The sequence below is a fragment of the Genypterus blacodes genome, unplaced genomic scaffold (assembly GCF_046128005.1).
Source record: "Genypterus blacodes isolate CSIRO-AG114 ecotype Tasmania unplaced genomic scaffold, CSIRO-AGI_Gbla_v1 ptg000310l_1, whole genome shotgun sequence".
NCBI lineage: Eukaryota > Metazoa > Chordata > Actinopteri > Ophidiiformes > Ophidiidae > Genypterus > Genypterus blacodes.
Window position 1 is genome coordinate 150001 of NW_027467099.1, and position 12500 is coordinate 162500.

The 12500-nt window shown below is 48.4% G+C and overlaps 2 protein-coding genes across 3 annotated transcripts in view; both read left to right on the forward strand.

Annotated features, from left to right (window-relative positions):
• The window catches only part of LOC142988302 (deoxyribonuclease-1-like), a 4757-nt gene extending 1696 nt beyond the window's left edge, over positions 1-3061 (forward strand). The window contains exons 4-10 of the mRNA XM_076137423.1: positions 267-278; positions 1112-1198; positions 1292-1395; positions 1541-1653; positions 1773-1930; positions 2153-2249; positions 2347-3061. Coding sequence (XP_075993538.1) covers positions 267-278; positions 1112-1198; positions 1292-1395; positions 1541-1653; positions 1773-1930; positions 2153-2249; positions 2347-2463 — 688 coding nt within the window. The 3' untranslated portion in view covers positions 2464-3061. The remainder of the gene's footprint in view (positions 1-266; positions 279-1111; positions 1199-1291; positions 1396-1540; positions 1654-1772; positions 1931-2152; positions 2250-2346) is intronic.
• Positions 3062-3431: 370 nt separating this feature from the next.
• The window catches only part of hm13 (histocompatibility (minor) 13), a 10241-nt gene continuing 1172 nt past the window's right edge, over positions 3432-12500 (forward strand). The window contains exons 1-13 of one of the 2 annotated variants that reach the window (XM_076137421.1): positions 3432-3551; positions 4042-4366; positions 5837-5872; positions 6665-6763; positions 6841-6923; positions 7184-7272; positions 7433-7518; positions 7640-7765; positions 8070-8127; positions 9574-9694; positions 9776-9878; positions 10018-10103; positions 11328-12500. The exon at positions 11328-12500 is cut by the window's right edge and continues 1172 nt beyond it. In XM_076137421.1, coding sequence (XP_075993536.1) covers positions 4175-4366; positions 5837-5872; positions 6665-6763; positions 6841-6923; positions 7184-7272; positions 7433-7518; positions 7640-7765; positions 8070-8127; positions 9574-9694; positions 9776-9878; positions 10018-10103; positions 11328-11400 — 1152 coding nt within the window. In that variant the 5' untranslated portion in view covers positions 3432-3551; positions 4042-4174 and the 3' untranslated portion in view covers positions 11401-12500. The remainder of the gene's footprint in view (positions 3552-4041; positions 4367-5836; positions 5873-6664; positions 6764-6840; positions 6924-7183; positions 7273-7432; positions 7519-7639; positions 7766-8069; positions 8128-9573; positions 9695-9775; positions 9879-10017; positions 10104-11327) is intronic. The other variant, XM_076137422.1, reaches the window with a different exon arrangement.

The window sequence follows — 12500 nt, forward strand, 5'->3', positions numbered from 1 at the left end:
TGTAACGTTCATCTGAGTCTAGAACTCTTTCTTTAGTCCAAACCAAAGTCTGCTTCTATAAAATGTGGACATTTAGTTTCTTGAGGATGTTTGAGATGAAATGTTGACGTGGTTAAGAGTTAGACCAGAATCTCCTCAGAGAGCGTTAATAAGTTAATAAGTTAATAAGTTAATAATCTATGTTATCTCTGCATGGTGACACGCATGTTCATGCAGCATGATAATCAATAATCAATAATAACATGAATACTGTCTGCCTCCAACAGGGAATCTGACAGGTATGGAGACTTTTATTAGACATGTTTACTAACTCATAATCAGGTAACACTTTATTCACAGAGTCCACCTTTCACTCAAATCAATGAATGTCATCTAAACAACAGTCTGATAAATGGGGTTAGCCTAGCTTAGCACACACACTAGAAGCAGAGGGAAACTGCTAGCCTAGCTCAAATGTGAGAGCGCATCTGAAGGCTAAAGTAGATGATTGATCATCAGCTGGCCTGCAGTGGACTTCTCCCAATAAAGTGATACTCTGATGTCGCTGCTACAGTGACACTGAGCGCAAACTCATCAACCAAACATCTTTGTCCTCCAGGCGGTGGCGCTGTGGTGCTGAAAAAAAAGAATCCAGAATCCATTTAGGGACTCAGGGGTTAAAGTGCAGCAGTTCACACTTTGTGTCTTTTAAACTGACATTTCATTTCATTATCAAGAGTTCAGAGCATCACTCCACAACAGATCAGAGTGGCCCTGCCCACTTTAGCCCCTGATCACGTTGCTTTGCCTAACAGGTGTCAGCTGATTTCCATCTGTCAGCTGATTTCCATCTTCTCTGTTTGCTTGGTGATGGATTTGTCTTCAGTCAGTGAGTGAGTTTATCAGCACAAGCTCAGAACATCTCCAGGCTGATCCCTATGACCTTTGACCCTAATGTGTGGTTGAATGAGCTCAGGGTTTGGTGTTTTCACACTGATGGCTTCCTGTTTTGATTGGCTGCTCCGCCCCCAGATATTTCTGACTAATGAGCAGAGAGAATGTTCTCACTGGTGCGTGTGTGAGATTGTGAAGCCTGATGCTGACAAACATCTGTGTGTGTGTGTGTGTTGAGGTATGAGAACCATGAGTACCAGTCTGTGATCAGCGAACCTCTGGGAAACTCTCCTGACGCCATGGAGCGATACGTCTTCATCTACAGGTGAGAGGCACGTGTGTGTTTGTGTGAAGGTTCAGCACGGACATGTTGCCTTTGACACACCTCTTCTTCTTCTTCTTCTTCTTCTCCAAACAGGAAGCAGGACGTAATCCTGACCAATCAGTATCAGTACAGGAAGAAGTCGTCCTTTGTCAGAGAGCCGTTTGTGGTTCAGTTCCACAGCAAAAAATTGGGCGAGTGTAACACAACACAACACAGTGTAACACAAGGCCCAGGTCAAAGGTTATCTGTGACTGTTTCTATTCTGATCTGATCTTAATGCATCTGAACATGCAGCATGTTCATGCACACTGAGTTAATCTGAGCCTGACCTCCACCATGCAGCTGTGAAGGACTTTGTTCTGGTTCCTCTGCGTGCTGAACCCGACTTGGCCGTGCAGGAGATGGACCGACTCTACGACGTCTACGAGAAGGTCGTCCAGCTGTGGAGCAACACGGTGAGCTTCACCTCCAGATCAGGGAGGGGACATGCTGCCAGTCAGCATCTCATATAATACACAAGGCTGCTGTAAGAGATCTGGACCGTGTGTGTGTGTGTGTGTGTGTGTGTGTGTAGAATGTGATGTTCCTGGGTAACTTCCATGCCGGTTGTGCGTACATGACTCGTGCAGACCGGTCGAGGATTCGTCTGTTCACTCGCCTAGGATTCTACTGGATGATTGGACGCCGAGTAGACACCACTGCCTCAGACCAGACCAGCTGTGCCTATGACAGGTACACACACACACACACACACACACACACACACACACACACACACACACACACACACACACACACACACACACTATAATCCTGACCTTGCCCACAACCCAAACCCAGCAAAACGCCCCCTAAACACACACCTGTCAGCACACACACACCACCTGTACTGTATGCCATTACATCACGCAGGATCTCTATGGCAACCATTTTGTTTTTGTGTATGTGTGTTAGGATCGTGGTGTCAAGTTCAACCTTCCTTAAAACAATGAAGCCGTACTCTGCTCAGGCCTACAACTACGGAAAAACATTGAAACTGCCCTTAGAACAGGTAGGTCTGTCTGTCTGTCTGTCTGTGGGCGTGGTCTGGTTCATTTAGATCTGATCATGGTGATGTAACTCTGAACTCTGTTGCTTCTGTCTGCCAGGTGCTTGCGCTCAGTAACCGCTATCCTGTGGAGGTGGAGATTAAGAGCTCTGCTCTCCTGCTCCAGGCCACGCCCTTCCTGATCCTCCTTGCCGTTCTGCAGTCCATCATCCTGTGATCTGCGACCCTTTGGTGTTGTCCCATACTGTAAAGACCAGCTCGAAGTCACAGATTAACGATAAATAACCACAGTGATTGATCAGTTAATCAGATTTTAGGTTTCACAGCCGTCGCCATCAAGGATTGACTTTACAGCAGCAGTGTGTGGCTTTGCTGCCCTCTGGTGTTGTGTTACTGTCATTTATTTACTTTTACGTGACTTAAACAAACACACATTGCTCAGTATGAAGCTCTGCATTGGAGAGTTTGGTGTTCCACATTAGCTGAGCCTGACTGAGATGTTCCTCCTGTCTCAATATGAACGTCACACAACTTCTGTTCATGTGTCTGCCTGTAACATGCAGTATATCATGTATGTTCATGTGCCAGCCTACTGACATGAATCCACATGGTACTGCTTTCATCCTTCAGATTTTGTATTCAGGTGTGTTTGATTCAACTTTAAAACATTTTTATTGCATCCACTCTTCATTTTAAACTGTCTGTCTGTCTGTCTGTCTGTCTCTTTCCCAAACAGACTGCTGTAAATATTTGGAACAATATTTGTACGTTTTTCTCCCTCGTGTTTTTTATTCAATAAAACGTTTTAATGTTTAGATGTGAATGGAATTCTTTAATTGGTTGAAGTCTGAGGGGAGACACACACACACACACACACACACACACACACACACACACACACACACACACACACACACACACACACACACACACACACACACACACACACACAGTATGAAACGTGACTGCTGAGTGAAACGTTTGGATTTATATTGACAATAAAACCAATCTGCGGACTGATCTGTCGAGGTGGAGGTATGAACTTCAGTATATTTCAACCTCTCGCCGAGAAGGGGGCGATAATGAGTCAGTTATTTCTGTGGGGCTCCTGATTTGAGAACAACTTGTACCACCAACGAAGAAGACAGACTGGAGCCTCATGACAGAGATCGTCTATGTTTGTGAAGAGGAATCTTACACCTTATTTACAAGCTTTAGTTGAAGACTTCCTGAAGTTCAGATTCCACTTCTCTAATTCGTCGTGAGGAAGTTTTTCTCCTTCAGCAGACAGGAAGGAAACAAACGGTACGAGACTTATACGACATTACTAAAGTAAAGTAAAGAACCTTCAACCTCCGACTGTGACTGGGATGCAGCTGGAGTCCAGTGGGGTCGGGTCCATTGGTCCATTGGTCCATGCAGATGGAGCCTGGTTCTGTTTTTCCTGTTAAAGGGACTTTAACCTTTGACCTTGTGTGCTGCTCATGGGGCACGTCGGACTCTAGATGAGTGATAGATAGATATACTTTATTGATCCCTAACTGGAAAATTGTTCCGTCACAGCAGCATTAAAGTAAAACACACACAATATGTGTAATTTGGTGCCATATTAATAAAGTTGAATTGAATTAAAGTATTCAGCCTGGCGCCATTAATGTGACATCATTAAGTGTTCGACCTGTGTTGTTTACTTCCATGTTTGGTAGAACAATGCTCGCTGCTAACAGGCTAGCGTGCTAACAGGCGCGTGCGGAGTGAGACCTCTGACCGAACCTGCGCTCTCTGCCATTTTAAGCTAACGTGGCCTTACGGCGCTGACATCACGGAGAAGAAGCTCGAGCACCTTCGGAAGCATCACCATCCTCCTCCTGCACCTCCTGCACCTCCTGCTCCTCCTGCTCCTGCTGCCGTGCGCCTCGAAACGCGACATGTCTGAAGCCGAATCCGTCCCGGCCTCGGCCCCGGACTCCGTCCTGAACGCCTCGGAGGCTCTGAACGTCACCGCCAAATTCGTGGCCACACCGCAGGGCACCGCGCTGGCTTACGGCAGCCTGGTGCTCATGGCGCTGCTGCCCATCTTCTTTGGGGCCCTGCGCTCCGTCAGCTGCTCCAAATCCAAGGTGAGAACTCTCCGGGACCGGGACGCTGCGGGCCGAGCCGAACCTCAGGCCGCCTGGACCGGCTGCTGCTCACCGGGGTCTCTGCGCTAGCTAACAGCTGTTACACACACACACACACACACACACACACACACACACACACACACACACACACACACTGTATGTAATTGCGTGTTGTTGTGTTGACTGAAGGAAAACATCTGACATCATTACTGCACACCATCATCATCATCACACTGAAGCCATTGACCTGTCTGTCTGTAGGTCTGTAGGTATTTGAGGTCTCAGGGTCAGAGGTCAACATGTTGTACCTAAGATTCTGTCTTCATGTAGAGGAGCTTTAGAGGCTCTGACATGTGATCATGGATCCATCAGGGTCCATCAGAGACCTACAGACCTGAGAGTCTACGTATAAAGTTTAACAACAGCAATAGTAGTGATAATACAACCTCTCTCTCTCTCTCTCTCTCTCTCTCTCTCTCTCTCTCTCTCTCTCTCTCTCTCCTCTTCCCCCTCCCCCCCCTTCTATATAAAATAAATGATCTCCAAAAGATCCTACAACTGTGACTACATTGTACACGACAATATCATGTTCAATGTTTGCTTCAATAAAAACAAATTCCAAAAAAAGAGACCTACAGACCTGAAGAGAAGAAGAAGAACATCTACACACTGACAGAGGAACACACACTCACGCATGCACCCACACACAGGAACACACACACACACAGGAACACACACACACACACAGTGGAACACACACTCACGCATGCACCCACACGCACGCACAGGAACACACACACACACAGAGGAACACGCACTCACACGCACGCACCCACCCACACACACTCATACACACACACACAGTGAACATCATCTGACTGAGTACATGTTATCATTGAGTTATTTAGATTCATTATCCTAACTTTAACTTCATCTTTACACAAATCTTTCTGTTTATTTGTGTGTGTGTGCGCGTTGATGGCAAAAATGAGTTCATCTTCAGTTGCACATGAGGGGGCGGGGCCTTGTTTTTTTTCTATTTCCTGGTTTATGTTTGATCATACTTTCCTTAGAATGCTTTTATTGTGTTGTGGGTGTTTGTGTGTTATGGACCATACGTGTGTGTGTGTGTGTGCTGCATGGAGGCAGTTTAAGGTGAACACTCTCACTCTTCCTTTCTGTCCTCCGTCCACACTGAGGCCGTCTTCACCCTGAGACCTCAGAGGGACAGAGGCCGGCTCAGCCTGTCAGGGAGGAGGGGGAGGAGCTCTACGTACACACTGGCCTCACACGGTCACAAACTAACTGTGTGTGTGTGTGTGTGTGTGTGGCTCTGCCCGTCTCACTCTGAAGCTGCCTGTCGTCCTGCTGCTGATCTGATCCTCTCTTCCTGTTTGTCTGTGCACACCTGTCTGTCCCTCCATCCGGTCTGTCTGCCTGTCTGTCTTTCTGTCTGTGTGTCTGTAGGATCTTGGAGAAAATGAGTCGGACTCTGGGTTCAGAGTGAGTATGAAGCTTATGGATCAACCAGTGTGTGTGTGTGTGTGTGTGAGCGTTAGTATGACGCAGGAACCTCCCTCACAGCTGCAGTGTTTTGTGTTCCACTCTCTGCCAGCAGGGGGTGCAAAATGGCCACAAGTCCCTTTAGTGTCTATGATGAGCAGTGGGAGTAACAAATGTATGTCATTAATTAATAGATCAATAGAATAAAAGGATTCTGAAGGTTTGTGGGGGGGGGGGGGAGGAGCAGCCTTTAAGTGCCCCCTGAAACTGATCATACTGACATTAAGGAGATGAATGTGTCACTGTGCTGCCTCACTCAGGTGGGGAACAGGGACATCTAGTGGGGAGAAGGTCACACTGCCGTCTGATCAGGCAAACCAATCAGAACCAACAACTTTCCTGTTCTTCATCTTGCTCCTCCTCTTGCTCCTTCTCCCCCTCCTCCAATTTAACCACTGAAGACCTGACAGTAAAAACTACCATGATTAAAAGCAAAACAATTGATCAGTATGATCAGTAGTGCGTCTTGCAGTGCTTTCTCTCTTTATTGATCAGTTAGATACGTTATTGAAACAAAAGCCAACAAAGCTTTGAACCATTTGATACTGAAAATCCAAACTCTCTCTCTGTCTCCCTCTCCCTCTCTCTCTCTCTCCCTCACCTTCTGTCTCTCTCTCTCTCTGCCCCTCTCTCTCTCCCTCTCCCTCTGTCTCTCTCTCTCTGCCTCTCTCCCTCACCCTCTGTCTCTCTCTCTCTCTGTCTCTCTCCCTCACAATCCTTCCTCCTCTGTAGAACTCCTGTGACATGCCTGAGACGATAACGAGCAGAGACGCCGCTCGGTTCCCCATCATAGCGAGCTGCACTCTGTTTGGTCTCTATCTGTTCTTCAAGGTAACTGGGGGTTTCCTGAGGACTTCATCAGGGGCTTTACCTCATTGATATTCATGTGTTTTCTTCTTCTTCTTCAGGTCTTTTCTCAGGAGTATATCAACATGCTGCTGTCTGTGTACTTCTTCGTTCTCGGTGTGCTCGCTCTCTCTCACACCCTGAGGTGAAGCAAGCATGACCTCATCTCTTACACATTTACACACATCTATATTTGTGACATTATGCTGTGTGTGTGCATTCATGCAGCTGCACTTCTGCCCTGCTCCTTCAGGGGGCAGCCAAGACCTTCCATCCATTCTCTCTCTCTCTCTCTCTCTCTCTCACTCTCACTCTCACTCTCTCACTCTCACTCTCACTCTCACACACAGACACACACACACACACAGCAGGTTGTAAAAAAAAACCTGTGTCTCTGTGTCTCAGTCCAGCGGTGTCTCGTCTCTTTCCGGATTCGTTCCCTAACAAACAGTTCCAGCTGCTCTTCACTCAGGGCTCTGGAGAGTCAAAGGAAGGTGAGACTGACGTGTTCACACGTGTTCTCATGTTACTGACACCTGTTCACATGTTACACATGTTACTGACACGTGATCTCATGTTACTGACACATGTTCACACGTTACATTCAGGCCGTGTGATTGGCTGATGAATGAACTGCTCGTATCTCTTTTACAGAAATTGTCAACTATGAGTTTGACACTAAGAACCTGCTGTGTTTGCTCATCAGCAGCGTGGTTGGGGTCTGGTACCTGCTCAAAAAGGTAAACATGAAAGGTCAAAGGTCATCCATCATGCAATGTAATTGGTCTGCTTGCAGCTTAAAGGTTTCTAGCTACTTGAAAGGTCAAAGGTCACCCTAACGTGTGCATGTTGGTGTCGCAGCACTGGATAGCCAATAACCTGTTCGGCCTGGCGTTTGCTCTGAACGGCGTGGAGCTGCTCCACCTCAACAACGTCAGTACCGGCTGTATCCTGCTGGGGGGGCTGTTTGTCTACGACGTCTTCTGGGTGAGTTTAGTCACGACATTATAGGCGTCACACACACTTCTTCTTCATGTTCCTTTATGTCTCTGTGGGTGTATGTCAGTAGAAATGCTGCATTTGACCACAGAAATGAAAATAAAGGAGCGGGAAGAATGGAAGAGAGGAAGTGAGGCTGTTTTAGTGTTCAGTTGATCTTCATGGGCGTCTCAATGTCTTCATGAGACTTAGTACTGGACTCTGATTGGCTGACAGCAGCAACGTCTATGACCGGCTAATGAATGCTGTCTGTCTGTCTGTCTGTCTGTCTGTCTGTCTGTCTTTCTTTCAGGTATTTGGGACCAACGTCATGGTAACCGTCGCCAAGTCCTTTGAGGCACCAATCAAATGTAAGTGGACCAAATCTAGGTCATGTCTTGATTGGCGGCTCAATGAGCCGTGAGGCCTCAGCAGCCTCACGTGTTCCTTTACACACGCCTAAAGGTTGTGACCTGCTTCTCTAACATGGAACTGAAGCTTAGTGACTTTAGAGGTGGATGAAGCTGAGCAGAGCAGCTGAACCTTCATCACGCTGCTCACTTTAATGCTCTGGTGTGTTGATGCTCTGGTGTGTAGCTGCTCTGGTGTGTTGATGCTCTGGTGTGTAGCTGCTCTGGTGTGTTGATGCTCTGGTGTGTTGATGCTCTGGTGTGTTGATGCTCTGGTGTGTAGCTGCTCTGGTGTGTTGATGCTCTGTGTAGCTGCTCTGGTGTGTAGCTGCTCTGGTGTGTTGATGCTCTGGTGTGTAGCTGCTCTGGTGTGTTGATGCTCCGGTGTGTTGATGCTCTGGTGTGTTGATGCTCTGGTGTGTTGATGCTCTGGTATGTAGCTGCTCTGGTGTGTTGATGCTCTGGTGTGTTGATGCTCTGGTGTGTTGATGCTCTGGTGTGTAGCTGCTCTGGTGTGTAGCTGCTCTGGTGTGTTGATGCTCTGGTGTGTTGATGCTCTGGTGTGTTGATGCTCTGGTGTGTTGATGCTCTGGTGTGTTGATGCTCTGGTGTGTTGATGCTCTGGTGTTTAGCTGCTCTGGTGTGTAGCTGCTCTGGTGTGTAGCTGCTCTGGTGTGTAGCTGCTCTGGTGTGTTGATGCTCTGGTGTGTTGATGCTCTGTGTAGCTGCTCTGGTATGTAGCTGCTCTGGTGTGTTGATGCTCTGGTGTGTTGATGCTCTGGTGTGTAGCTGCTCTGGTGTGTAGCTGCTCTGGTGTGTTGATGCTCTGGTGTGTTGATGCTCTGGTGTGTAGCTGCTCTGGTGTGTAGCTGCTCTGGTGTGTTGATGCTCTGGTGTGTAGCTGCTCTGGTGTGTTGATGCTCTGGTGTGTAGCTGCTCTGGTGTGTTGATGCTCTGGTGTGTTGATGCTCTGGTGTGTTGATGCTCTGGTGTGTTGATGCTCTGGTGTGTAGCTGCTCTGGTGTGTAGCTGCTCTGGTGTGTTGATGCTCTGGTGTGTTGATGCTCTGGTGTGTTGATGCTCTGGTGTGTAGCTGCTCTGGTGTGTTGATGCTCTGGTGTGTAGCTGCTCTGGTGTGTTGATGCTCTGGTGTGTTGATGCTCTGGTGTGTAGCTGCTCTGGTGTGTAGCTGCTCTGGTGTGTTGATGCTCTGGTGTGTAGCTGCTCTGGTGTGTTGATGCTCTGGTGTGTTGATGCTCTGGTGTGTTGATGCTCTGGTGTGTTGATGCTCTGGTGTGTTGATGCTCTGGTGTGTAGCTGCTCTGGTGTGTAGCTGCTCTGGTGTGTAGCTGCTCTGGTGTGTTGATGCTCTGGTGTGTTGATGCTCTGGTGTGTCTCCTCCCTCAGTGGTCTTCCCTCAGGACCTTCTGGAGAAAGGTCTATCAGCCAGTAACTTTGCCATGTTGGGTCTGGGGGACATCGTCATCCCGGGCATCTTCATCGCCCTGCTGCTGCGCTTTGATGTCAGGTACCTGCTCCTCTTCCTCCTGTCAGCTCGTCAGCCTCATGTTTAGACACAGAGATAACGTGTGTGTGTGTGTGTGTGTAGTCTGAAGAAGAACAGCAGGACATATTTCTACTCCAGCTTCCTGGCCTACATCTTGGGCTTGGGCCTCACCATCTTCGTCATGCACACCTTCAAACACGCACAGGTACACACAGGGTCAAAGGTCACACTGAGCTCAACCTTGAGTTCAGATTCAGTTAAATGTGTTTTAGTGTTTCCATTGTTCTGATCTGTGTGTGTGTGTGTGTGTGTGTGTGTGTGTGTGTGTGTGTGTGTGTGTGTAGCCTGCCCTGCTCTACCTGGTCCCGGCCTGTATCGGCCTCCCTATGCTGGTTGCTCTTCTTAAAGGAGAGCTGACTGAGATGTTCAGGTGAGTGACACACAGGAAGTCATTTAGATCCGTCTCCTTGACGACTGATGATTGATAGATCACTGCAGCTTGTCATGTAGTGGGGGACGTTGATGTTAAACCCCATTGGGACAGGAAGTCTTCCTCATTCAGCTCTGTTAGATGATTGATTGGACGCAGCTCAGAGCTCAACAGCGCCCCCTGGTGCTCCGGCTCCCTGTGGAGCAGCAGCTACAGGATGATGTCATAGAGTATTGGGACAAATCAGTGATTCAAGTCCTGATTGACAACAGCTGATTTATAAGTTGTAGGGATGAAAAAGGTAAACATGAGCAAATCATCTTCATCAGCCTCCTCTTCCTCTCTTCTTTTCTGTAGAGTGTAAGATCAACCCTTCTCACTCTCTGTTCTCTCTCTCTTCTCATGCATCACATTCCCTCTCTGCCCCCCCCCACCCCCCCCATGGTTAGTTATGAGTCTTCACAGGAAGTTCTACCTGCCTCTCCCAGGCTCACTTCCTTCCCAACAGTCAGCGGCTCACCTGCCAGCCTGGCGAGCTCCATGGATGCTGTCTCTATGGTGACAGGCTCCTCCCCTCGCCGCCGCCGCTTACAGCCCACCTCCATGTAGAGGCCCCGCCCCTCTCTTTTTACTCTCCCTCTGCTCTCTCACCTGGGCAGGTAAACGGCCCATCCAAAGCAAAGCTCCGCCCCTCCATCTATCCATCACTCCATCGCTGAATGCCAATCAATATGAAGTCAATCTCAGTTCAGTGGCAGATTGTAGCAATGACAATAGTTTCCTTCTAAATGTATAAAAGTCAGAAATAACATTCAGACTGAACCTGTAACCATGGAGATGTCACTCATGAGGAGGAGAAGTAGGACCTCTCCTGTAAACATAAAACAGAAGGGGGGGGGGGGGGTGCATGTTTACATTTGTCTGGTTTGTTGACCTGATGACCTCAAGGAGCTCCAATGAACTTTAGGACAAAATGTTTATGAAGCTGTCTCTCTCTCTCTCTGCCTCTCACTCTCACTCTCACTCTCGCTCTCTCTCGCTCTGCTCTGCCTCTCTGCCTCTGTCTTTCTCTCTCTCTCTCTCTGCCTCTCTCTCTCACTCTCACTCTCACTCTCGCTCTCGCTCTCCTCTCTCTCTCTCTGCCTCTCTGCCTGTCTCTCTCTGCCTCTGTCTCTCTGCCTCTGTCTCTCTCTCTCTCTCTCTCTCTCTCTGTGTGTCTCTCAGGTATGAGGAGACCCCTCCTGAGGAGTCTGAGCTGAAGGAGGACTCGTCAGAATCAGAGAAGAAGGACCAATAGCGCGCACGCACGCACACCCCCCCCCCCCCCCCCCCCCCTCCCCACGCATCCCCCCAGGTTGCTGCTGCCACATTTCACTGAAGCCCCTCCCCATTTTAGCTCTCTACCTTTAACTTTGTTGCTGGGGGAGGAGCCTATGTTGCCAATTTGTTTCTCTTCTAACCTCGGGAACAGCTACTGGTCGCCATGGTAACAGCCGTTGTCACGCTGTGGGTGGCAGTATTAAAGTTGTTTGACTGGATGCCGCCGCCTTTCCTCCATCTTTACGTCGGCTGCTTCACATTAACCGGAAGTTCCTCCAAACGTGGACCCTGAGGTCGTCCTGCTGAGTTCAGATCTGATCCACAATCTGGATTCATCCACGTCCTTTAGACTATAAACTGGATTAAATTCTCCTTAAAGCAGCAACCCCTCTGATTGGCTGATTATAACAGGTGATTTCATGCAGCTTAGTGTGGGCGGAGCTAATGCTGCATTCAAGTGCAAAACCATTCCAAACGACGGAGACACTGAAGTGTAAAGCACATTTGGCTCTTTGATGCATGGATCGTTTCAGTCGTTATTTAACATTCATCTGTGTTGAGGCATTTAGTTTCAGCCCAAAGGTCAGAAGGTCACAGCTGCTGAACTCCTGAAGCCTGAAGAATCCTGACTAACACTTTGTTATTGTGACTTCGGCAGCTTTTTGTTTGCAGTTCTCAAGTTACACAATGTGTATTTCCAACACGACTCAAATGCAGCATTAATCTTCATCATCCTCACTGCCATGTTTCCTCATGTGATCCTCTCAGTGGGGATCAAACCCGCCTGTGCTGCTCCACATGCGTCCCTCAGTCTGACTTTGCTCTCCTGAGGTCTGCTCATCACACTCCACCCGGAGCGCCGCTCATTCCCTTCATCCAGTGAATGACAGCTGACACCTAAACGCCTGAGGTGAAGCTTCAGCGTGGTGACATCGCTCCTGGATGTTGGCTCATGTTTTTTTTTCCTTTGGCGCTCAGATTATGGCGTCATATGGCAGCACCGCCGTGCGTGTCGCAGCTCAGCAGGTCACAGAGTCTCAAACTGCTCTATCAAACTCAAGTGTTCTCGGTGTTCGG